The sequence below is a fragment of the Mchenga conophoros genome, linkage group LG9 (assembly GCF_057382185.1).
Source record: "Mchenga conophoros isolate Kocher_MC1m ecotype Shallow Benthic linkage group LG9, M_conophoros_male_GT1.1, whole genome shotgun sequence".
Taxonomy (NCBI): Eukaryota; Metazoa; Chordata; class Actinopteri; order Cichliformes; family Cichlidae; genus Mchenga; species Mchenga conophoros.
The window spans coordinates 1,424,653-1,450,962 of NC_140534.1; the positions used below are offsets into that span (position 1 = coordinate 1,424,653).

Sequence of the window (26,310 nt, forward strand, 5' to 3'; positions counted from 1 at the left end):
TCTAGTGGTGAAGCCAACCTAAAGACCACCCAAATAGTCGTCTGATAGGTGAGCCACAGTCTTGTTTAGCCTCCCTGTATTCTAAGCAGGTACAGAGGATGGCTTTATCAATCCTTAAAAATGGTTCCCATCCTCTAAGGGGTGAATTTCAGCTTCTTTCCTCAGGACGGAGGTTTCTATTTCCGAGATGCAGGACAAAGCGTTATAAAAATAGCTTTGTCCCCGTTGCTGTCACTGAATTAAATAGGAACTGTTTTTGATTCGAAATATTAAAATTACTATATATGTGCCACAGTGAGCTTTATATATTTACTAGGTATGTGTGTTTTTTTAAAGGGATGCCAAATGCTGTCATTTTTCTGTAAAGCAAATTTACCTTGTCTTTGGGTATAAATAAAGCTACCTTGACCTTGATAGAACCGACAAGAGAATCGATAAGGAATTGAATTGATAAGTGATGTTGATAATGGAATCAGAATTCCAAAATTCGTATCAATTCCCATCCCTAGTTGGGACAAGGACAGAGAGCAAGTAAAATGTACTGAACCCACCTCTGGTTTCTCTGGCAGGGTTTGCTGGCACATGGTTTACTGAGGTGGCACGGGCCAAAGACAAACTGACTGTCCTTGAATCCCATACATCGAGCAACGCAGGCACTGGGATATGTCCGCCCATTAGAGGCACACACTGGAACAAAGCGGTCCTGGCAGCTACAGGGAAGACCTAGGGGAGGGCAGAGGGAGACAGAAACCACTATTTCACTGAGAAGCGTGACTTATATACAACCAAGAGTTAACAGAAAGCTAAAAGAAACAATTTGCTTTAAGGAAAATAACCTGTTAGGGTTGTATTCTAATCCATCATACTCTCCAAAGTAGAGGCAAACATCTCAGAATACTGGGGTTTAGTTCTGTCCATGCCTTGCTTTTTAACCCACCGGATGCAATTTTAGCAATCTAATCATAAACCCATATCTCTTTTTTTTTCTTTCCTTTTTTTGTGTCCCGTTTGGATCTTTAGCCATCAGAATTGTTGTCTTAAGGCCAAGAAAGATGCCAAGCGGATTTATTTTACCAAGTGGATCATCATGGCCTTGCCATATTGGTCCATTTGATTGACCTTTATTATAATTATGTATTTATTTTATTTTCAGTTCCTACAAACGGGACAGACATGACTGGGGGATAGGACAGGGGGAAAGAATGAAAGAAAGAGAGGGAGAGAAAGAAAACCAGAGGGGAGAAGAGACGGTGAGAAGGGGGGGAAGAAAGAAAAAAACAAACAAAACACCTGGATCACCTGTATGGAGAAAAATAAAAAACAGAAGAGAAAGCAAACAAAAAGAGCAACATAATAAAAACAGCACCATCACAATAAACTAGCTAGCAGTAGATAACAGTAGATACTAAATATTAAACGATATTGTGCAGCACGCAAGATAGACAGCGCACAATGTGCTTTGAGACAGCAGCCAAGAAAGGTGTAGTCCGCGTCTGTGAACACCCGTGTGTACACCTGTGTGCACACCTGTGTGGATCAGCATGCTTGTGTTCCAAAGGTTTGTGAACAGGCACACGCGGACACAGACGTGCATTCCCACCCCATATACACAACCAAATACTCGGCACTCACCCAACGTGTAGACAGACACAAATAGACACTGCACAGACAGTCGCACTCCCCAAACATACTCTATATCCCAGGTCCAGGTACCCCCGCCCTCAGAGGGGCAAGCCGCACCTAAACCCAGGAGATGTAACCCTTCTCTCTGGGGTGGAGGCAAGCGGACCACCTCCTTATCTGCAGTAGCAGGGAGGCCCCGCATCCCAGACCCCAGTCTGACGGCCAGCACCTCCTCCCAGCCCCCCAGCCCTGACGGCTAACAGAACCGGGGTGAGTGAAGACCTCAAACCTCCCTACGCCCGCTCATATGTAATGTTGCTGTGTGCTGTTCTAAAGTGCATTTAAAACTCAGGAGAGCATGGTACTAGCTTCCTCTCAGAGAGCAGCACAGCTCCTCCCGAAAACCCTCAGTGTCTAAATGCATTTAAAATTGAGGGTAGGGCACCAGCGCCAGAGGTGGGTTGGAGTACACCGACCATCCTCTGGATGCTGTAAAATGTGCCCACCCCCAAGGCCCTATATGTATGTGTTATGTGAGAGTGTGAGTAATGTAGATGTCTAGGCTGCAGAATAAAATTGAGGCACAGGCAGCCAGAAGGGGACAGAGGGGGAGTGCCCCCCCTGCACCTTGGTGACATACCTGCACCCCAAGCCCTGCGTGTGTGGGTGGGTGTGGTAGAGCGGGAATAGGGAGGCAGCTGAGGATGGGGAGGGAAGAAAGGGAGGGGCAAGCGGCCCCTCCCTGGGGCCAGCTCCCCCGCTGACCCCAGTAGGCACCCTCACACTCTGGAACCCACCAGGGCAAGGGGGCCCAGCCCCATCCAGACCGGGGCCCGCAGCAGCAGCACCGCCCAGCCCCACAGAGTCCGGGGCAGCCCACCCGACTCCACCCCAGAGAAAACTGCACCCACCCCATCATCCAATCATCTCCCAAATTACACAAGACAATAGACACCCAGGTTGAGTTCATTCTCCACCTCTCCTATATCTCTCCCCCACCTGCAGAGTGAGCTCCTGTAGTGAGGAGACCACCTGCAAAGATATGACAACCTCCCCACCAGTTAGAGAGCCCCCTGGTTGGGCCGATGCACCTGAGGTGCATGTCAAAAGTGAATGTCACTCAGTTTGGCTCTTGCAAATAATTAGTAATGTTCTTAAATGTTAAACACCTCTAAAAACAACCCTTATCTCTTTAATTATTATGGTGAAAAGTGAATTTAATTCATGTTGAAATAAGGCTACAACATTACAATACTTTCCAGAAGCACTGTATCACACATTTATTGGGAATATATAGTCCAGGTATACCTGATGAAGTTCAGATGGAAATAAATGTTATAATTTTATAAATGTACAAGCAGTAAGTGAGGCAGTTCGTAGGAATTGTATTTAATTATTTTTATTGTCTTTTTTTCCTTCAAGCCACATGATGCCCATTCAGGTGTGCAGAATTTTTGTGGTGAAAAATAGTCAGAAGCCACAACAGTTATGAAGAGGCTTTTATAAGGCTGTAAATTGCAAACTTTTCAAGGCTAAAAAAGTGGTATTTTAAACCTTTGTTTAGTTTTGTGCTTTGACATCGGCTTCCTGTTGGGCTCTGGATGTTACTGCGTGGAATATTCTTGGACAAGTGTGATTTTTCTTTTCTTCAACACTGAATTTGGGGATAATCCATCGTACATGTCTAACATGTTTTAATAACCAACAAAAGCCACTTTTATCTCTTATATTTAATAAAATAATATTGCATTAACCTGCCTCTCTGTGAATCGCTACCATACCATGGTGGAGGGGTTTGTCTGTCCCACGGATCCCAGGGGCTATGTTGTCTGGGGGCTGGCAAATTGGTCCTGGGTGAGGGACCAGACAAAGAGCGATTCAGAAGACCCTTATGAGAAAAACATCGAGGGAACAGTTTACCCTGCCCTGGATAGGGTTACCGGGGCCCCGCCCTGGAGCCAGGCCTGGGGAGGGTGCCCGAGGGCGAGTGTCTGGTGGCCGGGCCTTAGTCCATGGGGCCCGGCCGGGCACAACCCGAAAAGGGGACATGGGCCCATCCTCCCGCAGGCCCACCACCCACAGGAGGCGCCATAGGGGTCGGGTGCATTGGAGGCCCTGGCGGACTGATCCCCGGCTGCCAAGACTGGCAATAGGGACATGGAATGTCACCTCTCTGGTGGGGAAGGAGCCTGAGTTAGTGCGTGAGGTTGAGAGGTACCGGCTAGATATAGTCGGGCTCACCCCTACGCATGGCTTGGGCTCTGGAACCAGTCTCCTGGAGAGGGGCTGGACTCTGTCTCAGTCTGGAGTTGCTCCTGGTGAGAGGCAGCGGGCTGGGGTGGTATTCTAATATCCCCTCGGCTTTTTGCCGGTATATTAGGGTTCTTCCCGGTGGATGAGAGGGTTTGTTCCCTGTGCCTTAGGGTCGGGGAACGGGTCCTGACTGTCATCTGCGCTTATGCGCCGAGTGGCAGTTCAGAGTACCCAGCCTACTTAGAGTCTCTGGGTGGGGTGCTGGAAGGTGCTCCACCTGGAAACTCTGTTGTCTTTCTGGGAGACTTCAATGCTCACGTGGGTAACGACAGAGAGACCTGGAGGGGTGTGATTGGGAGGAATGGCCTCCCTGACATGAACCCAAGCAGTTCTTTGTTATTGGACTTCTGTGCAAATCACAGTTTGGCCATAACGAACACCATGTTCAAACATAAGAGTGTCCATAAGTGGACGTGGCAGCAGGACGCTCTAGGCCGCAGGTCGATGATCGATTTTGTAATTGTATCACCAGACCTGCGACCATATGTTCTGGACACTCGGGTAAAGAGAGGGGCTGAGCTGTCAACTGATCACCACCTGTGCAGCCATCCGGGAGTGGCTCAGAGTAGAGCTGCTGCTCCTCCACATCGAAAGGAGCCAGCTGAGGTGGTTCGGGCATCTGACAAGGATGCCTCCTGGGCGCCTCCTGGGTGAGGTGTTCCAGGCATGTCCCACCGGGAGGAGGCCCCGGGGCAAACCCAGGACACGCTGGAGAGATTATATCTCTCGGCTGGCCTGGGAACGCCTTGGTGTTCCCCCGGATAAGCTGGAGGAGGTGGCTGGGGAGAGGGAGGTCTGGGCTTCTCTGCTTAGGCTGCTGCCCCCCCGACCCGGCCCCGGATAAAGCGGATGAGTATGGATGGATGGATGGATTAACCTGTAGTTCATTATCAGAAATGTCCAAACTCTATTGAAACACTAACCAGTAAAGTGTCGATGACTGTCATCTGTGTATCCAGAGCTGAGACACTCTTTAGTGGAGCAGACGGTCTCACCAGCAAAGCAGTAACAGTTGTGGCAGTCGGTCTTGAAAGACGTCCCATGGCCTGTCGGTAACACATATCGACCAAAAACATGTTAGAAAGTTGCTGAACTGAATGTGCAAGATTCATCGCTCAGATTTCACAGTGTAACCACAACCAGGAGTTCAGTTACATTAATAGTGTATCTGTAGTACCCATTGCTACCAGTGACACTTGGAATAAGTCAACAGCACTCACCAACTCATCACTGTGCTCAGACCGTAGACTGAAGTGCATTATTGTAGAGCTGGGCGATATAAGATTTTTTCATATCACGATATGTTTTTTTCATTTCAGGTGATAACGATATCTATCACGATATAAGCCAAATAACTATATTTGTAAGATTTAAATGTGCCGTTGCTCACAAGTAAAATGTGAAATAATCAGCAGCTTGTTTTTATTAAAATATTTATTTCCCATAATAAGTTCAACAGGGTAGATGTACTTAAGGAACATGAGACTTTTTCAGATAAATAAAGGCAAATATTGCAAACTACACAAAAGGCAGCCGCTAAAGCGTTTAAGTTTCAAAATAGAACAAATGAAACAGACTAAACTGTCAATTCCACTTAGAAACAAAATATTAATTCTAAAAATAAATCTTAGTTTGTTTTACAGAAGAACAGACGAAACTGACTAACTTTTGTCAATATCAAAGAGATTGAGCATGCAGCAGTTTATTATATTTCCAGACTTGCTTTCGGCACAATTTACAGTGCTCTGTTTTTTGTCAGACTTGAAATAGCCGAAATACTTTTACACTACGGAACTTCTATGGCTCTTCCATTCGACAATCTCTCTGACGTTGGAACCATCATCTGTTTTCTCTTCGGTAACCTTCGGTCACGCTCTCGGTTGATGTTTCTCTAGTCGGCGCACTCATTTCCTCCATTACCCGGGCGGTACGGTGGCTGGCTGCTTCCCAAACAAATACACATGTGCGGCTTGGCACTTGTGCTGTACGTAACAAGTCACGTGACGTGACGCTGTGGCTGTGATTGGCTCGGCTCTGCGCTACTTAATTTGGATTGGCTGTTCTTTTTTTTTTTTTTAAGAGGACAAGAGCGGCGAGGTCTATCGCAATAGTCTAATTTTTCTATCGAGAAAAAGTTATTTCGCAATACATATCGTTATCGTTCTATCGCCCAGCTCTACATTATTGTAACCTTATGTTTGCATTCTAACGCGTTCAACACTGAACTTTGTATAGGTTAGTAACATTAACATGAATGACAATTAACACTGCTAATTAGTAGTAAGCAGACGTGGAAAGTAACTAAGTAAAAATATTTCATTACTGTACTTTAGCAGAATTTTCAGGTATGTGTACTTTACTTCAGTAGTTCTGATAACTTTGTACTTTTACTTCCTACATTTTCAAACAAATATCTGTACTTTGTAGTCCTTGGAGTACACATTGACAATAAACTGGACTGGGCTAAAAACACCACAGCACTTTACAGGAAGGGCCAGAGTCGTCTCTATTTTTTGAGGCGACTGAGGTCCTTCAACATCTGCCAGAAAATGCTGAGGATTTTCTATGAGTCTGTTGTGGCCAGTGCGATCCTCTATGCTGTTGCATGCTGGGGGAGCAGGCTGAGGGTCGCAGATGCCAACAGACTTAATAAACTGATCCGTAAGGCCAGCAATGTTGTGGGGATGGAGCTGGACTCCCTCAAGGTGGTGTCGGAGAGGCGGATGCTGTCCAAGATAAAGACAATGTTGGATAACACCTCCCACCCACTCCATGACATGCTGGTCAGTCACAGGAGCTCGTTCAGTGAGAGACTGAGATTACCGAAAAGCACCACTGAACGACACAGGAAATCATTCCTGCCTGTGGCCATCTCCCTGTACAACGCATCCACTTAACACACTGTTTGCTGCTACAACTACACATGCTATTTATTTATGAGTGACTTATGTATGTATGTATGTATATATATGTATATATTGTACTATTCTTAGTTAGTGTATTGTCTGTCTTGTCTTAATGTTGGTTTATAATGGAGCACTGTAACAAAAAATAATTTCCCCCAGGGATCAATAAAGTATTCTGATTCTGATTCTGATTACATTTTCAAAACAGGCTGGTTACCTTAGGCTTAATGAATTCTAAGTTATTATTTCGTTGCTGTGGGCCTTCATACATCGAACCGATTTGAGCCTAAACACCAGGGGATGTTGCATGAAAACAGATGACATGTGCCAAAGCCAGGGGTTAAAGTGGCAGTGTAGCTAGCCCTACAGAAGGCAAGCATAAAGTGACTGATGCTTTTTAAGTAGCAGGTCATTTCAAATGCAGCTTTTCTATCAGCAAACTCACAAACTGTTTGTGTTGTCTTCACAAGGAGAGAGAAGAATGAGGGCTAACTTTACTCAGAGATGAAGAAAAATAGGGTTAGCTTTAAAGGGCTGCTCAGTGGTATTTAATAAACTATAAATGCAAAGACTGCATGTAAGCCCTTGTTTTTAAATGGGTCTGTACATGTGACACTGATTTGTTTTGTTTCACAATATGAAAAAACTCAAACTGAGGCAGACTAACTGTGTTATTTAAAGGCTGCATGAAAATCCTCTGCAGGTTAGTGTCAGATAAACAGGTTAGTTCACTGCACTGTGATGGGTTCAAATTAAAGAACAGTGGCAGTGGGTTCATGGTCACAGTTAGCGTACATCATGTGCAGCAGAGATTCATATACATTTTAGCTGATGATGCTGATATTCATTCACTGAATTCCACCTTCATACCAACTTTATATGAACTAGAAAAAAGACAGGATAAACAACAGTGTACTGTGAGTGTACTGTGACCAGGTGTGCCATGGAAGACTATCTGGGTCCACCTGATTAGATTAGTAAGCGACTGGCATGAGTCACGGGAGGACAGTACATAGCAATAGATAAATATGTGAAAAAGTAGTCAGTCTGACCTTGGTCCTGGAGAAAACTCCGAGCTAGATGAAGGCCCTAGCATGAGCAGTGGTCAGGAGAAAGCACAAAAGGTACACTGGGGACAAACTGAGCCAATTCTGCTCTGACTGTTATGCAGGGAAATCTTATCAATGTCCTTTTTGTGATATTTTTGTTTGGTGGTGTGCCGTGGGATTTTTGTAATGTGAAATATCTACCGTGGCTCCAAAAGGTTGGAAAACACTGATGTAGAGGATGAACTCGTGAACCATCTGCTTCCACCTTGTTGAATTCAGGTGTGTACATCCACAGAGAGCAGTGAAGAAGAAAATCTACTGGAGCTCTTAATAAAAATAATTGTGAGTTATGATTCTTTCCCCACACTGAGCCACAACAACTGATTTTAGGGTTCCCCACCTGGTGAATTTAATTTTCCTTCTCTTTCTTCTGATTTAAGCTGAATCATTACGATAACACTGTGAGGCTCAGTTAGCTTCAAATGTCCTCCAAAGCTTATCTTTTGCTTTCTTACACTGAGCATATTTCAGAGTCTGTACTTTTTTACTTTTACTTGAGTAAAGAAGTTGAATGAGTACTTCAACTTTTACAGGAGTAATTTTTAACACTAGTATCTATACTTCTACTTAAATACAGAATATCCATACCTTTCCCAACTGTTAGTAAGTAATGTTACTGGGCCTGTGGAGGCAGTGGAGCTGCCAGAGACCAGCCGTAGTGAGACAGCTCCTTACACAACAGAACCAGCTTTGACCCTGATCAGATTTGCACCCTTTCTTTTAGATCCACTGTAGCCATGGAGGCAGTGGAAAGTAAAGATCTTGGCTCTATCAAAGGGATAGCAGCTACCCACTGGTACAGATATAAGGATTACTCCTAAGTCACAATCAAAACTCAAGAAGGAGAAGCCTTCACTGTTCACATCATCTCAGTGGATAGAAACACAAAGTTCATCGGAGTAGATACAAAGACTTTTGTTTTAGAACGTGCTCTGTGCACTGCAGAGGTTGGAAGCCTCAACACTGACGTTTACTGGAAACCTACACACAAAGACAAGTGTCTACTGTTTGACTACCACCAGGATCAGGACCCTGCAACTGCAGGAAGAAAACATTCCCTCTAAGGCAGAAGGGAAAGAAAAGGAACATGCTCTTAAAACATGTGGTTATATTAACTTGGATAAACACAAAGAAACTCAAAGTTTTTCCTCAGCACATCCCATTGCACTTCAGACTCACTCCCAGTTAAAAACTGGTTTTTCTCAAACTCCCACACAAGCTAAGCAGCAAACTGTAATCTGTGTGTGGCAGGGGTGTGGTCTTTAGCTCTGCTGCAGTGGGACGGTGGTGCAGTGGGTTCAAAGGGCAGTGCCATGGAGGCTGAGGGCCAGGTGGAGGTAGTCAGGCTGATAATCTCTCTTCCCTTTTTAGTGTCACCGGGGACAGAGACAAGAGAGAATTGTGGGTTCAGCTGAAAAGCTGACCATGCCAGAGATGTTTGGTGCTGAACCATTCTGTGTGTGTGCGCCTAAATAAAAGTGGCAAAACAGCCAATTAATGCCGTGTCGGGATTGAACCATTCACAGTGGTGCCCAAATCCAGGCTCGATGTCCAGCCCTTAGTCCACGCAGCTGCTTCAGCTGCTGGCTCAAATGCTGATGCACCGTGAGCAAGCTTAGCGGCAGACGCAGGTGTTGGAGAGGGTGGATGGAGCCACCCCGATGCACCGGATGGCGGAGGGCAACAACCTGCAGGTCTTTTTGGAGACCTTCCAGGCCACAGCAGAGGCATGTCAGTGGCTTGCCACTGAGTAGGCGCGGTGGCTGCTTCCACTGCTGTCTGGAGGGTCTCCCACGGCGTCTCTGAGCCTACCACCAACGTACCGAGGTAGCTTTAGGGAAATTCACAGCGCTGTGCTGGATCGTTTGGGCCTCTCCTCGAAGTATCATTAACTGCAGTTCTGGGCCAGTCAGATGATGGGGAGGACTGTGGAGGGGCTGCCAGGGGATATGCCACGATGAGAGTGGAGACTGCAGTCACGCTAGCAGAGGAGCACCTGGCCATGGGGGCAGAGGGAGCATGGAGTAGCAGCCCGCCGGCCACCAGCACTGCAACACACATACACATCCATTCTTGGTCACACCATGGGTTGGCAATAATGACTATGAAGTCAACATCGGCAGGGGAAGAGCCACACAGGTATATCACCTCAACCTCCTTAGAGGATGGCGAGAGGCTGAAATCACTTCTCCAATGAGCCTGGTGAAGGACAGAGATGAATTGAGCTGAACATAAACAGCAAATTGTTCAGAAGGAATTGGCAGAGATGCTGAAAATGGGAGTAATAGAAGAGTCACACAGAGCTTGGTGTAGCCCCATAGTTCTGGTCATGAAGAAAGGTGGGTCTATATGGTTCTGTGTCGTCTACCTACAAGGTGGACAAGGTGTCACGGTTTGATGCCTACCCCATGCCCCGGCTTGATGAACTCCTGGACTGGTTAGGCACCACTCAATTTTTTACGACACTGGATTTAACCAAGGGCTATTGGCAGATTCCCTTGTCTGCAGAGTCCAAGGAAAATCATTCTCCACTCTGCACGGTTTGTACCAATTTGTCTCTCTTCCATTTGGCTTGTTCAGAGCCCCTGCCACTGTCCAGTGCCTCACGGACCAGGTGCTGGCGCCGCCTGCACCTGGTCACACCTGCTGCATATTCTGCTGCCTACCGGGCTGATGTGATCATCCACAGGAACACCTGGGCAGAGCATGTGCAGAGGGTGGGCACGGTCCTGCATTCCCTGAGGCAGGCAGGGCTCACGGCCAACCCAAAGAAGTGCGCAGTTGGACTGAGGGAGGTACAGTATCTGGGGTACCACTTGGGAGGCAGGCAGGCGCATCCACAGGCGGAGAAGACAGCCACCATTGGATCCTGCCTGTGCCCCAAGACCAAAAAGTAGGTGAGGTGGTTCCTGGGGCTGGCTGGGTACTATCGCCGGTTCGTGTCCGTGTTTGTGTCCAAGATCTGGCTCAGCGGTGCGTTTGTGCCGTTGAAAAAGGCTCTCTGTGGGGAGCTGCTGCTCAACACACTTAACTTTTGCCTCACTTTCATCCTGCAGACAGATGCCTCAAACAGAGGGCTCTGGCCAGATGCGGCCCAAGCCTCAGTCGGGCAGTGGGTCGGTGTGGCAGGGGTGTGGCCTTTGGCTCTGCTGCAGTGTAGGAGGGGTGGGGGAGGGAGGCTGAGGTCCAGGTGGAGGCAGTCAGACTGATGAACTCTCTTCCCTTTTTAGTGTCGCCAGAGATTGGAGACAAGAAAGAAGTGTGGGGTCAGCTGAAAAGCTGACCATGCCAGAGATATTTGGTCGAACCATTTTGTGCAAGAGTGTGTGTGTCTGAATTAAATGAAAACAGCCAATTAACGCCATGCCGGGTCTGAATCGTTCACACCATGCAGTGCAGCACAGAATGCTCAGACCTCTACAATGGAGAAACCAAACAGCTGCTCCATAAACGTATGGCAGAACATAGAAGAGCCACCTCTGACAGGACAAGAGTCAGCTGTACATCTGCACTTAAAAGATACAGGCGAGGATGCTAATGTTCACATTTTGGACCAGAGGAGAGAGAGGCCATCTATGTTGTTGTAAGCCACCTCCTCTGTTGAACGACAGTCACTGAACAGAAGGGTGGGTAATGACACCAACTGTCAGCCACCTACGGTGCAGTCTTCAGATCCCTTCATCAGGCCTCCAGCTCACCTTGAAAGAGTTTGCAGCCAAGTATGAGGAGGCAGGAATGAGAATTAGCAATGCATCAAGATAATTATTGTTGAGCTTCTTAAAATTGGGAGATATGTAATAGAAATGGCAGTTAATGCAGTACTTCTGTTAAATCCCATGAATGAAAGGTGAAAGCCTGCACTTCAAAAACATCTGGATTGTTTGATTTAAAATCTTCTTTCCTCGTATGCAGAGGCAAAATTACTAAAAGAATTGCTTCATTGTCCAAATGCTTAAAAACTAACTGTATACTATAAGAATTGTATGTCTTTAAGAGTCCTACTCTTCCTCTGTCCTCCTACTATGCAGGGCTTGCTGGTGTCCATGCAGGGCATCTCCACACAGTTCTCCAGTCGCCCACTGGGACCACAGCTGCACACCTCGAAGCAAACCGTAGGATCAGTGCGCGTAGGCACTTGGATACGAGCATCCTGTTGCACCAAGAACTCAGAGGCTTCACCCATTTTGCAGCCTGAAAACATAAAAACAGACTTCAGCCTCTTGAATGTGAATAATGTGAAGCTGCAGAAACGGACTGTAGTTTGTCTTACCTGGCACACAGAGGTATGGCTGACAGTTTAGCTCATCGAGGCAGCCCTTCCTGTTCACCTGGCATATGTGGTTGCTTGGACAGGGGTTAGGATTGCATGGATGGATAACCTCCTTAACAGTGTTGCTGCCTAGGGAGCTGGGTGCTTAATGGTGTGTGGAAAAGGAAAGTACCATTAATGCTTTCTGTTTTTAAGAATGTGAATATGTGTTTTCAAAAGAAAAGTCTCATCAGGAGAAAAGAGACCTAATGCAAATCTACTATGAATTCTAATACGTAGCATATAGAGGCTCGATGTCCAGCCCTTAGTCCTATGTAATGGAAAGACAGTTCCAGCTGAGCCTGACTCTGTCTTTCCATTAAATAGGACACATGTGCTTATTGATCAGATCATTCAGTAACTTCAAATATAATAAGTGTTGGGACAACTGTTGTTGTACATGAACTTCAAATTAAAAGCTGAAACTATTAGAGACCATTTTTGGCATGAACTGGATGCTCTAACATCCATGATTTGGGACTAGGAGCCAAAGACTGACAAAACAACTACAGAAAATTGCTGCACATTCTACTGTGCATGTGTATAATGTATGCTTTTTTATTGTATAAAGCAACGCGTGAATCTATTTACATTTGTACCATATCATCAAAACTAGCCTTAAGCTGAAGGTAATTAAAGAAAAAAAAAGCAACTCAGTCATCTTGGCTACTGGTAACGTCAGGGGCACAGACGCTTGTGTTTTAGGCATCATTTCTGTTAAGAATAACTGAACTACACCATTAGCTTGGCTAATGTTCCCAGTGTGCAGACAAACAATAACAATAATTAAAATAATAATAATAATGATAATAACTCTTTCAGTTTCTTGTTTTCAGTGCATTACCTTGGCAACAGGAAACAGCGACACAGAAAATGTCAAACACTAGTGACTGTAATCACTGAAAGGCCCATTTTGAAACCACTGAGCATTGGATCGGGATGATAATATTTCTTTAAGTCTGCTGTGTTACAAGCAGCAACGTGTTTGCTAAAATGTTATTTAAAACAACATTGTAGGATGTACTGTATCCACCAGCTTCTGAGCATCTGTGCTCTGCTGCCCTCTAGTGGCAAACTCAATTGATTTCTCAAAAGTTTTTCTTTTGTTATTGAATTACAAGACTGCATCTGTTTCATTTACAGCTGATCCCTTCTGTTTCTGTATAATGCAAACAAACGCTGGAGTAACCTGACTCACTAAGGTATCTGTAGAGAGGGATGCAGTGTTCAGGGTCATCAATAGGCGACAGGAGCTCACAGATCCTCTCTGGTGTTTGTCCTTCGTGAAAACGTTTTGTATCTCCACACTGGGTCAGGATATCCACACAATCTGATCTGAAGACAGATAAAACAAATAGAACAGCTGGTACGTACAAGACAAGAAAAGACAACAATACTTTATTTGTTCGAGATTTTAAAATGATTTAGTTAAAGTCAGTAAAAACATTCTAAATAAACTAAAATATGTGTGAAGTTTGCATGTTCTTCCCGTGCTTGCCTGGGTTCCCTCTGGCTTCCTCCCACAATCCAAACACATTCAGTTAGTGGGGTTAGGTCAATCTAAACTGAATCTGAGTGAGTGTGAATGGTTTTATTTCTCTCTGTGTTCGCCCTTCATTAGGCTACCTGTCCCCGCCTCTTGCCCTATGGTAGCTGGGGTAGGCTACAGCCCCCCGCGACCCTGATAAGGATAAGTGGAAGAGAATGGATGGATGACAAGAGGAATATCCCAAGGTAACACTGAACCCGAATTCTAAATAAAATAAAGTGGGTACAAGTTTAAACAAAATACAAAGTAACAATGCTGTGTAACATTTTTTTCTTGTCACATCAGCTGATGGCCTCCAGCTTGCACTGAGGTGGTTCACAGCCAAGCTGAAGTGGCAGATATCACATTTAGTGCCTTTAATACTGAAGCCATGGTTTTTTTGGCCAGAAGGGGGAGTCGTTCCCACTCTGGGGTCGGGATGAGTTGCTGCCCCAAGGAGAGGATAATAAAAGTATCTCAGGGGCAGAGGGGAGTGGGAGAAGGACAGACGAACTAGTGTCACGTCTGCTGTGATGCAGAGTGTTAATCAATTTACAAAGCAGGTAACAGCTGACGGCACGCCACACACACAGCCGCCATCTTTATTCAACACAGGTGCGATAAGGGGTTAAGTCATTGAGGACTCACATTCGTTTCTTATTGGTTGTATTATGACAGAGCTTTACATTCATTATAGATATAACAGAGAGAAGTACAACAACAGTCATGTGAAGGTGAGAGGAGACCTACTTGCATATAACGCTCCCTCTGGACCTGCTGTGGCAGGGTTTGATCTGCAGGGCGCAGGCCACAGCCTTCCACATGTGGGGCTGACACTTCCTAATGTCCAGCACAGGGATGTTCATGAAGGGCATCTTAATTGTACCATTAGACCACAGCTTGATGTCATTCATGGCACCCTGGTCTGACTGGATGTTACAGCTGCGAAACAGCTCCGTCGGCCTGTGGACAGACACAGAAACACAACAGGAAGTCAATGAGCTGTTCAGCGGTGCACGTGCAGCAGCTCCCACAGAGGGAGCCAGAGATCCTCTGAGAAACGTCACACAGGTTTTCCCTTCTTGACCACATCAGGAATCGTCTGTGGAGTCTGATTGGTGGGTTTAGTCTCAAGTGAGTCAGCTAATTGGTGGTTTAAAATACCGACGGTTCCACAGGGAAGGTTCTGGGTGTGGTTCTATCACTCTGTGTGTGTGGGGATTCTGTAACCATCATGGCCAACTTAGGTTTGACTTCCAAAGCAAAACTAAATGTGGTAATGCACGGGGTCAGGCTAACAGGAGCTTAGTCCATGCAGGAGTGCAGCAGTACAGAGTCAGGCTTTTCCATCGTTTTCTGACAGAGTTCTCTGAGAGGAATTTATTCTTAATGTGGCAAATATCAGTGGAAGTCTGCACTGTGGCTGCTGCGTAAAAGAGTGCAGTTTGAAATCTCCACAGGTACTGATACAGCTCTGCTGCTGTGGACGGCCAGCATCTCCTGGGTCTTCCCCTATCAGCCTCTGCGTCTCATTATTGCAGTGTCACATCCTGACACACACACACACACGCACACAGAGTAAAATAGTGTTTTTTCTGTGTGTGTGTGTACCTCCCTGTGTGTGTTGGTGCTGTGTACAGAAGCAGCATTCCTCTCTTTTTCTGTCTCCCGTTTCCTTTTCCTGTGTCTCTGCTTTCTTCTCTTATCTTTCATCAGTCTGGCGTTGACCCCGCCTGCTCCAGCATAACATCCACAAGACAATAATATGAATAAAAAAATAAAACAAAAGCATAAACCAGAAAAAAGCCTCCTAGCCTCTACCACTGCGCCTACACTGGTTGAACTACCTTCCTGATATTTATACTTATTGCTGTGAGTAAAAGACAGGCTGCAAAGTGTTATAAAAGTGTTATAGTGCCTTTTCTAGTGCTGTTATATTTTTAAATAAAAAAAGAGGTTCAGATACAGCCACTTAAAATGTCTAGCTGCTCTGTGTCAGGTCCACGATGGAGCTTGGGGGTGTTGCACACTCACAATCACCCACAAAAAAAAACAGTTATGGTGGGGGGAAGAGAGTATTGACAGGTGTCCTTATCCTGCAGATGAAATAGGTAGCCAACTGACATGTCAGGCTGTGTCAGGGCTATCTGACCAACAAGGAGAGTGATGGAGTGCTGGTGGTCTGGCCTGCACAGTCACCTGACCAGTGGAGATGGTTTGGGATGAGATGGAGCGCACAGTGAAGGCAAAAGGACCAACAAGTGCTCAGCATCTCTGGGAACTCCTTCCAGACTGTTGGAAACCATTTCAGGTGACGACTCATGAAGCTCATGGAGAGAACGCCAAGAGTGAGCAAAGCAGGAATCAAAGCAAAGGCTGGATGTTACAAAGAATCTCAAATATCAAACGTTCTGAGTTAATTCATACTTTTTTGTTTGTGTTCATTCATAGTTTTGATGCCTTCAGTGAGAATCTACAATGTAAACAGTCATGAAAATAAAGAAGAACCATTAAATGAGAAGGTGTGTCCAAACGTTTGTGCTTACAGACTGATCACATGTGCGACACACCAAAACAAGTTTAAAGGATCTATGATGTCATTGATACCAGTGAAGAACAAAACCGTAACAGCTAATTATAGACCCATATGCCCAAAATATGTTGATCGGAAAATACTGTCAAAAACTCTTAGCAGTGAGGTTAGAGAAGCTGGTAATTATTCATGAGATCAGGTTTCACGCAGAACAGGTCTGCAGCTGGTAACACGAGGACGGCCTGGAAGAGCTGCTGCCGTGTCTGTAGATGCCACCGAGCCGCACCTTAGTTAGACTGGAAATGAATAAAAATGCATCGTACGTTTTAAATTAAATGAACTGATACTTTAAAAGCAACGTATATATTTAATTAATTATTACAAGTTTTAATGAATTCATGACACAACAAATTATTTAATGATGAACTTGATTTATTTTGGCAGTCATGGCCCTCCATAATACTATCGTGGGAGCTAAGACTTGTGCTCAGTTCAGCCCAGTTTGCAGTGGACAGTCTGCTGCCAACCTTACTAAACCGTGATTCATTAAATCTTCTCCCAGCTGCAGAAATACAGTCATGCACGACTTTTAGTCACAAAAATGAAAATGCACCAACAGTAATTACTGCCAGCAGCAGAAACAAATGGTGTTGCACTGGTGCAGCCCACTACGTCTCAGTCTTCCTACATTTAGTCTACAATACAAACTATCCAGCTGTGGCTGCTTGGCTCCTCTATCCTATGGAAGTGCAGTATGACAACGTGGGAAGGTATTTCTGTTATGTTTGTATTTGTCAGGCTGTCAATAACAACATCTGGACAGCCATACTTGGATATGCAAAATAAAGTAAAACATCCAAAAGTTTGGATCACCAGTAAAACCAATGAAATACTTTTTTTGTATCTAGTATTTATAAACATATAAAATCACTTGGAAATAACTTTTCATCATGTACTTCCTGTTTTTGAAACGCTCTGTGTGTGGGCTTCACAACAGGAGACACTGTGTACAAATAACACACACTATACTGCAAACACACATATGAACCTGAGCGACAGCCTGTTCTTACTCAAACTTAAGAAACAAATGAAGCTAAAAACGTCTTTTTTATATTTTCATGTTATTAATTACATAATTATTCAGTTTAAATTGAAGGGGACCTTTAAGTCAGAAGCTATGTTTCTTGAATTCTCCCAGAGTGGCCCCATTTCACTTCATCCACCATCCCATTCACACACCACTGTGTGTCTGTCTATTCATACATTTGTGTCTCCATTTCAGAACCCACAGGGTCTATTTATACACATTTTCTTTCATACAAGAACTCAGAAGCTCAAACTGCAGAGGAGGCTGTTCTACGTGGACCACACTCAGCAGTTTAACAGAGGTAAAGCGCTGCCTGAGGACATGCTCTCCCACACTACTGTGGAATAATCTCACTGGCTTACACCACTGATGGTGGCTCTTTGCCTCAAGTTCAACACGGTCCACTCAGTTCCTGCCCGAATGTGAAAATGACCCAGATACCATGACAGGACGTTTCTTTCTTGACCCTTTACTCCCAGTCACATTTATGGCAGCAGTTAATAAGTTGCTTAGTTAACTAATAATTAATGAACTCATTTAGTTAGACAATATTCTGTGGTTATCTGATTTTTAACAAAACAGCGAACACGTGGCCAGGACATGGCCTCCATCGTGCACCAAGGTCTTTCTATTCTACTTCTGGTAACTGGAGGGGAGTTTGTTTGGTGCTCTTATACAACTGATAAAACAGATTATTTGACATCAGTTTATTGATTATCCATCTGCTCGATCCCTGACCGCCTCAGTCTGCACACCAAGTATACTAGGGCATCATACTAACCCCAGGTTGTTGTCTGAGGCACTTTGAAAAAAGTGCATGTATGGATGAGGCGAGTTGTTTCTACTCTAACTGAGCACCCAAGAGCTATAGAGATTGACAGACCACGTGACTTTCGCGCATTGCATGCCGGGAACTCGTGGCAAAACAATCCAAGTACTTGCATCAAATGCAAGCATTTGCAGCACCGCAAAACGTTCATTCTCCGGTTCCAATACCTTCTTGTTTTTTCTTTGCCCCCCAATAAGTTATGTACAAAACGAAGGAGAACAATGCCGGTCCGTACAAAGACAGACTTGATGAAAAGACAAAGAAAAGATACGAGGAAAAAAATCAAAGGAGTGAAAGTGTCAGACCCTTACGAGCACACAGAGGGACAAAAGATGTTAGCGTGCTGCCCAACTTTCACCACGCTCATATTTATAATTATACGGTTCTTGGAGTGAGTGCACACACTCATGAAGTTTAGTAACTTCAGGTCACTGCAACAAGCCCAGGTACAGTTTACCGACGGATGGGTGCAGGACCTTGAAATGCACCGTGTAGAACGAAAGACCATCGTACGTATCACAAGTTTACCAGTCTCACAAATCGTCTTCATAAATACACATTCGTTAACCGTTTATTAATAGGACCTTTGAGCTCAATGGTAATTAATTAGTAGTGGAAATAATTTCTGGTAGCATCACAGAAATGTAGCAGTGACAATAATATTGTATGCTGTAATCGTACTGGGCAATTAGTGATACAAAACAACTGTTTTATCCTGTGAATAAAAGTATATGTTTTTGTCAATGTACCATAATAACAGAAGCGAAATGCAATATTGTGTCAGGACAATTCACTATTTATGCACAATAAACAAAGGAGCATAGCGCGACAATTTCTGTTCAGCGCCAGACTTGCTTGTAACCTATATCACCAATTATGTTAAGAAAAATTACGCATTAACTACAACAGCAGACTGACCTTCGTGTAAATGCTTGGAGCAGACTAACCTGTGAGCTGGAGTGTTCTGAGACGTTATATTTGATCTTTGAATGGCTGCAATCCAGTCGCGTCTTTGTTACTTCGGAAACATGGCTCGAACAATTTCTCTTCAACGACGTAATCCGATAACAACCGATCTCTTTACCCGTCGGCTTCCCGTGGCTGTCATGTGACCGGCTATTGCAGTTAATAATACAACAGCTTCTTGACATTTTTGTGTTTCTTTTTATCGCTGTGTAACTGATTTCAATTGAAAGCCTGCGTGCGCTAGTACCTCTTGCCACGAGTTCCCAGAATCCTTTGCGGTTTTACCGCTGAGTGACGTCACATTTTCAATCTCTATATAAGAACCAGTCCTAACAAACCCTTGTGTGTCAGTGGCAGCTGAACTTCATTCGACCATGGCCTGCAATGACTTTGCCAAATTCTTCACAGAAAAATATCCAAAAGATTGGACAAGCAATTGGTACATCAACAGCAGATCCAGGATATGTACTGTGTCCACCAAAAAACTGTTTAAACACCATGAAACAGTTTCAACCTATTAACAGCAAAGACCTGGAGGACATCTTAGGTCAACTGAACTCCTCCTCCTGCTGTTTAGATGTCCTGCCAACAAGTTTTTTCAAAAAGGTCTCAAAGACTTTAGAGTCAGACCTGTTACAGATCGTCAACTTTTCTTTATTATCAGGTGTGTTTCCAGAATCACTAAAAACTGCTGTAATCAAACCTATACTGAAAAAGGACAATCTTGACAAGACACAAATGAACAACTACAGGCCGATCTCAAATCTCCCGTTTTTAAGTAAGATCATTGAAAAAGCAGTTTCTCAACAGCTCAGTTACTTCTTAACACAGAGTAGCTGCTACGATGCCTTCCAGTCAGGTTTTAGACAGAACCACAGCACTGAAACTGCTCTGACCAAAGTGTTCAATGACATATGTCTGAATACAGACAGTGGAAAAATGTCAGTCTTAGTTTTACTGGATCTCAGTGCAGCATTTGATACAGTTGACCACAACATATTACTCAAACGACTGGAGAACTGGACAGGTCTTTCAGGAACTGTACTAAACTGGTTTAAAACATACTTAGAAAACAGGAAATACTTTGTATCAATAGGTAACTTCACATCTGAGCAGACAAGTATCACATGTGGAGTTCCCCAAGGTTCCATCTTGGGACCCCTTCTGTTTAACATCTACATGCTCCCACTGGCACAGATTATAAAGAACAACAAAATAAACCACCACAGCTATGCAGATGACACACAAATATATATCACAATGTCACCAGGAGACCGAGGCCCTGTACAGGCTCTTGGTAAATGCATTGAGGAAATCAATGACTGGTTGTGCCACAATTTTCTCCAGCTAAACAAAAACAAACTGAGGTAATAGTCTTTGGCGCCAAAGAAAAACGATTACAGGTCACCAGAGAACTTCAATCTATACATCTAAAAACCACAAACCAGGCGAGAAATTTGGGTGTAGTGATGGATGCAGACCTAAACTTAGAAAAACACATTAAGACAATAACAAAATCAGCTTACTATCACCTCAAGAATATATCAAGGATAAAAGATCTGATGTCTCAACAGGACCTGGAAAAACTAGTCCATGCATTCATCTTTAGTAGGCTTGATTACTGTAACAGCATCTTTACAAGTCTACCTAAAAAATCAGTCAGACAACTACAGCTCATTCAGAACTCTGCTGCTCGAGTCCTCACTAAGACCAAAAAAGTGGACCACATCAGTCCAGCTCTGAGGTCCTTACACTGGCTGCCTGTCCGTCAGAGGATAGACTTTAAAGTTCTGATGCTGGCCTATAAAGCTCTGAATGGTTTAGGACCAAAATACATCAGTGACCTCCTGACCCAGTATGAACCTTCCAGATCCCTCAGGTCATCTGGATCCGGTCTTTTATCAGTTCCCAGAGTCAGAACCAGACACGGAGAAGCTGCATTCAGCTTTTATGCTCCTTATATCTGGAACAAACTCCCAGAAAGCCTCAGATCAGCTGAAACACTCAGTTTATTTAAATCCAGGTTGAAGACTCACCTGTTCTCAGCTGCATTTGAATAAAGCACCAAATCCACACTTTTAAGCTTAAATTTCAAAACTTACACTAACTACTGATCTTATCTAGGGATGGGTACCGGTGTCTGGTGCCATGATGGCACCGGTTCTGACATAAACGGTAGTAACCAGACCGAAAAGCAGCGCACATTTCGGTGCTTTATTTCGGTGCTTTTTTTTCCTGAGCTGTGATACACTTCTAGCCAATAATTTTACGTTTCCGAGGATAGTAGGCGGGGCCAGGTACGTACGTTCTTTTAGAGCAGAGCTACAGATTAAAATGCCCAAGGCGAAAAGTCTGGCTGTACTTCACAGCAAAATATGCAAACTCAGCAGCCTGCAACAAGTGCCTTAAGCTGATACTGTGATACTGTCAAAGGAGGTAACACCTCAAATCCGATGAAACACCTGGCGACGCATAGCGTTTTTTTTAAAAAGCCCAGAAATGTGCCGTATTTGATAGCTTGCTGCGAGACCTCACACCGAGCGCATCTACTGTGCGTGGGTTGCCTGTTATCTGACCCGGAGTTAGCAATATCCCCCAAAAACACCGAAGAGGAGAGTCCTGGCCCCTAGCCCTGCCAGTGTATCAGAAATGATGAGGATGATGATGCAGCAGCAGCCGTTCTTCTCTGCGTGAGTAGCTTAATGTTGTTCGTGTGTAATTTACGTTGAGTAGGCTAACCACGTTATTAAGATAAGATAAGATAAGATAAGATAAGATAAGATAAGATAAGATAACCTTTATTAGTCCCACACGTGGGAAATTTGTTTTGTCACAGCAGGAAGTGGACAGTGCAAAAGTTATGAGGCAAAAATTTGAATACAATAAGAATAAATACAGTACACAGCTGTACAGAATAGAATAAAATAAAATACTATATACAGTAGAATAAAATAAAATAAATATACAATAAGATAAAAATAGAATACAAATACAAATACTATATACAACTGAGTAAAAATACAACGATGACAGAAAGGATTATTGCACTTAGTATTATTGCATATGTATGGATGTGTGTGCTTGATCAGTTAAAGTCTTTATTATGGAGTCTGACAGCAGTGGGGAGGAAAGACCTGCGAAATCTCTCCGTCCCACACCGTGGGTGCCGCAGTCTCCCACTGAAGGAGCTGCTCAGTGCTGTCACAGTCTGCTGCATGGGGTGGGAGATGTTGTCCATCAGGGATGACAGCTTAGCCGCCGTTCTCCTGTCACTCACCACCTCCACTGGGTCCAGAGGGCATCCTAGAACAGAGCTGGCCCTTCGGATCACCCTGTTCAGTCTCTTCCTGTCCCCAGCAGAGATGCTGCCGCCCCAGCAGACCACGCCATAAAAGATAGCAGAAGCCACCACAGAGTCATAGAATTTCTTCAGGAGTGGGCCCTCCACTCCAAACGACCTGAGTCTCCGCAGCAAGTACAGCCTGCTCTGCCCTTTCCTGTAGAGGGCGTCTGAATTATGAGTCCAGTCCAGTCTATTGTTCAGATGAACACCAAGGTACCTGTAGCTGTCCACAGCCTCAATGTCCATACCCTGGATGTTCAGTGGTTGCAGTGGAGGATGCTTGTGCCTGCGGAAGTCTACCACCAGTTCCTTGGTTTTACTGGCGTTGATCTGGAGGTAGTTCAGCTGGCACCAGTCCACAAAGTCTTGGGTCAGACCTCTGTACTCCTTGTCGTCCCCATCAGTGATGAGGCCGACTATTGCAGAGTCATCAGAGAACTTCTGCAGGAAGCACTGGGTGGAATTGTGGGAGAAGTCTGCAGTGTAGATGGTGAAGAGGAACGGAGCCAGAACCGTTCCCTGTGGGGCCCCCGTACTGCAGACGACCCTGTCCGACACACAGCCCTGAGTCCTCACATACTGTGGTCGGTCGGTGAGGTAGTCCAGGATCCAGGTAGTGAGGTGATGGTCCACTCCAGAGTTCACCAGCTTGTCCTTTAGAACCGAGGGAAGAATAGTGTTGAAGGCACTGGAGAAATCAAAGAACATGATTCTCACAGTGCTTCCAGCGGTCTCCAGGTGAGCGAGGGAACGATGTAGGAGGTGAATGACGGCATCATCCGCTCCAATGCCAGGCTGGTAGGCAAACTGAAGTGGGTCCAGTGATGAGCTTATTAGGCGCCGAAGCTGAGCCAGGACCAACCGCTCCAGGGTCTTCATCAGGTGGGATGTCAGAGCCACCGGCCTGTAGCTGTTGAGGTCCTTGGGGCTTGAAGTCTTTGGCACTGGTACAACACAGGAGGTTTTCCAGAGCTGTGGGACTCTTCCCAACCTCAGGCTCAGGTTGAAGAGGTGCTCCATCACCCCACACAGTTGGTCCGCGCAGGACCTGACGACCCTCGAGCTGATGCCATCTGGACCCGCTGCCTTCTTGCCATTAATCCTCCTCAGTTCCCTCCTAACCTGGGTGGTTGAGAGAGACAGGCTGGAGCCTTGTGTTGAGTGTGTATTGGATGCTGTTGTTGGGGGTGGGGAGGAGTGAGCAGGGTGAATAGAGGAGGTGTGAAGTGTCTGAGGTGGAACAGCAGCAGCCGTTCTTCTCTGCGTGAGTAGCTTAATGTTGTTCGTGTGTAATTTACGTTGAGTAGGCTAACCACGTTATTACATTAATGCATGTAAGGTGAACTAGCAAACATCATCATAGCTACATGCGGCTGTCTTCTTGTTTGATGGCAGATGCTCCCTTCACCCTGGCCAAAAAGGCTAAAATGACCAAAGAAAAAGTGGAAAACAGTTAAACATGAGAGGTTTTTGGACAAAGTTTGTGTTTTTTCCATTGTTTAAGCACTGCTTCCAGCCAAGAGTGATACCATATATGCCCCATAGCTGCAGAAAAGGCTAACGTTGTTATCTTTTTACAAAAAAACAGCTGAACATGAGAGGTTTTTGGACCAATTTTGTGTTCTCCATTCTTTAAGCACCGGTTTGAGCACCGTTTAAGCACCGGCACCGTTTCAAAAGTACCGATTTGGCACCGGTATCGGATAAAACCTAAACGATACCCATCCCTAATCTTATCTATTTCTGATTTTATCTGTTTTGATTTTATATACTGTTTTGTTTGTTTGTTAATTAGTTTTTGTTTGCTTGTTTTAATCAATTTTAAATCATGCTTTTTATTTGTTTTTGTTTCTAATGTCTCTGTAAAGCACTTTGAATCACCTTGTTGTTGAATTGTGCTATACAAATAAACTTGCCTTGCCTAAAGTGTGATTTATGTGGCTGTCCTGAAATGATGATGATGATGATGAAGTGTCCTTTAGGTTTACTGGACAGTAACTGTTTCTCTCTTTGAATGTGTACATTTGATGTTATACGTCCTCTCAGTATTTCTAAAGCTGCGTCCACAGTTTGGCCTAATGACCTCAGAACAAATAAACTCTTGTTCACACACACACACAGATTTTGCAAACAATGGCAGGTGATGTAATAACTGGAGGGACTGGGAAGGGCTGATGGCTGGCTGTTAAGCGGTGGCCCAATTTGAGCTTCGCATCCACACAGGAACCAGAGTCCTCCACAGAGCCACACTGTTCACTTCAATAGCAGTTGGAATAAAATACACTGTAGCACAGCGGTCCCCAACCTTTTTTGCGCCACGGACCGGTTTATGCCCGACAATATTTTCACGGACCGGCCTTTAAGGTGTCGCGGATAAATACAACAAAATAAAACCGGTACTGGTACCAAAAAAAGAAGATTTATTCATAACACACGTGAAAAGACCCAGGAAAACCGAGTTAACGATCAAAACGATAACAAAATAACGCTGAAAACCGATAAAACCCTGAAAACCAAACATTTCACACCTGAGCCTCAACTCTCGCGGCCCGGTACCAAACGACTCACGGACCGGTACCGGTCCGAGGCCCGGGGGTTGAGGACCGCTGCTGTAGCATATCAACTTCATTCAGAAAAAGAAAGTTAACTGCACAGAATCTCCTCTTATCTGCAGATGATGTGGTTCTGTTGGCTTCATCGGGTGGGGGCCTCCAACCCACACTGCAGTAGACCCCACCCTAGTGTGAAGACAAGAGTCTGAGGCCATGGTCCTCAGCTGGAGAAGGGCAAAGTGCCTACTTCAGCTCAGGCACAGATTTATAGCTGCTTTGAGATTATTATGTTATTCCTGATTGAATAAAAAAATCAGGTTGTAACCAAATATAAAACTAAGGTATGATTATCATCGCTTTTGTCCTTGTTTAATATTTATTCTATTTTTTTTATCTTTATTTTGAACATGTTGAAAAAGTACAACAAAATAGAATTAAAAGAGACAAATGAACAAAGCAAAACAAAAGGAAAACGAGCAAACACAACTATTTAAATCCAGGTTGAAGACTCACCTGTTCTCATGCTTTTTATTGTTTTTGTTTTTTAATGTCTCTGTGAAGCACTTTGAATCACCTTGTTGTTGAATTGTGCTATATGAATAAACCTGCCATGTACCAGTATTTCCTGTAATACTGTGTCCCATCCCACAGATACACCTTTACACTACACTGTACCCTATGAGGACATCCAGATCACACAAGCTGTGATCAACAAGCTGCAGAAGTGTACTTTTAAATCAATGAACAGTTTGTCTCTGTTCATGATCAGCTCTTTCTAGATGACTCCCTTTAAGTCAGTGTGTTGATGTTTATTTAGTCCATAGTGAAAACCTATTTCTGGTATTTCAGGTGGAGTCACAGAACTTTTGACTTACTTGTTAATCACACTTCAAAACATAGTGACTAAAAAAAGGAACAACAGATCAAAGTCAGAAAATGGCATTACAATGCATGAAACAAGTTTCTAGTTTTCACCTCCTAGGACCTGGCGTCCACAAATGTGGACATCACATTTTGGGTTGTCTAGACCAAAATACTACATTTTGCTCTACAAGGGCCTGATATCCACTTACGAGGACGTTATTCTGCTACTTCTCTATCAAAATTTAAAACGAATGTCCTCATATGTGGATGTCAGGCCCTTGTAGAGCAAAATCAGGTAAAAAGATAATTCTTTGTTTTTAATAATGGAGTGGATTTATATAGCGCTTT

At 44.5% G+C, this 26,310-nt stretch overlaps 1 protein-coding gene across 1 annotated transcript in view; it reads right to left on the reverse strand.

Annotated features, from left to right (window-relative positions):
- The window catches only part of reck (reversion-inducing-cysteine-rich protein with kazal motifs), a 91,603-nt gene that overhangs the window by 28,674 nt on the left and 36,619 nt on the right, over positions 1-26,310 (reverse strand). The window contains exons 11-16 of the mRNA XM_085286135.1: positions 14,539-14,751; positions 13,459-13,595; positions 12,222-12,365; positions 11,954-12,142; positions 4,860-4,982; positions 552-723 (exon numbers count right to left, since the gene is read on the reverse strand). Coding sequence (XP_085142261.1) covers positions 552-723; positions 4,860-4,982; positions 11,954-12,142; positions 12,222-12,365; positions 13,459-13,595; positions 14,539-14,751 — 978 coding nt within the window. The remainder of the gene's footprint in view (positions 1-551; positions 724-4,859; positions 4,983-11,953; positions 12,143-12,221; positions 12,366-13,458; positions 13,596-14,538; positions 14,752-26,310) is intronic.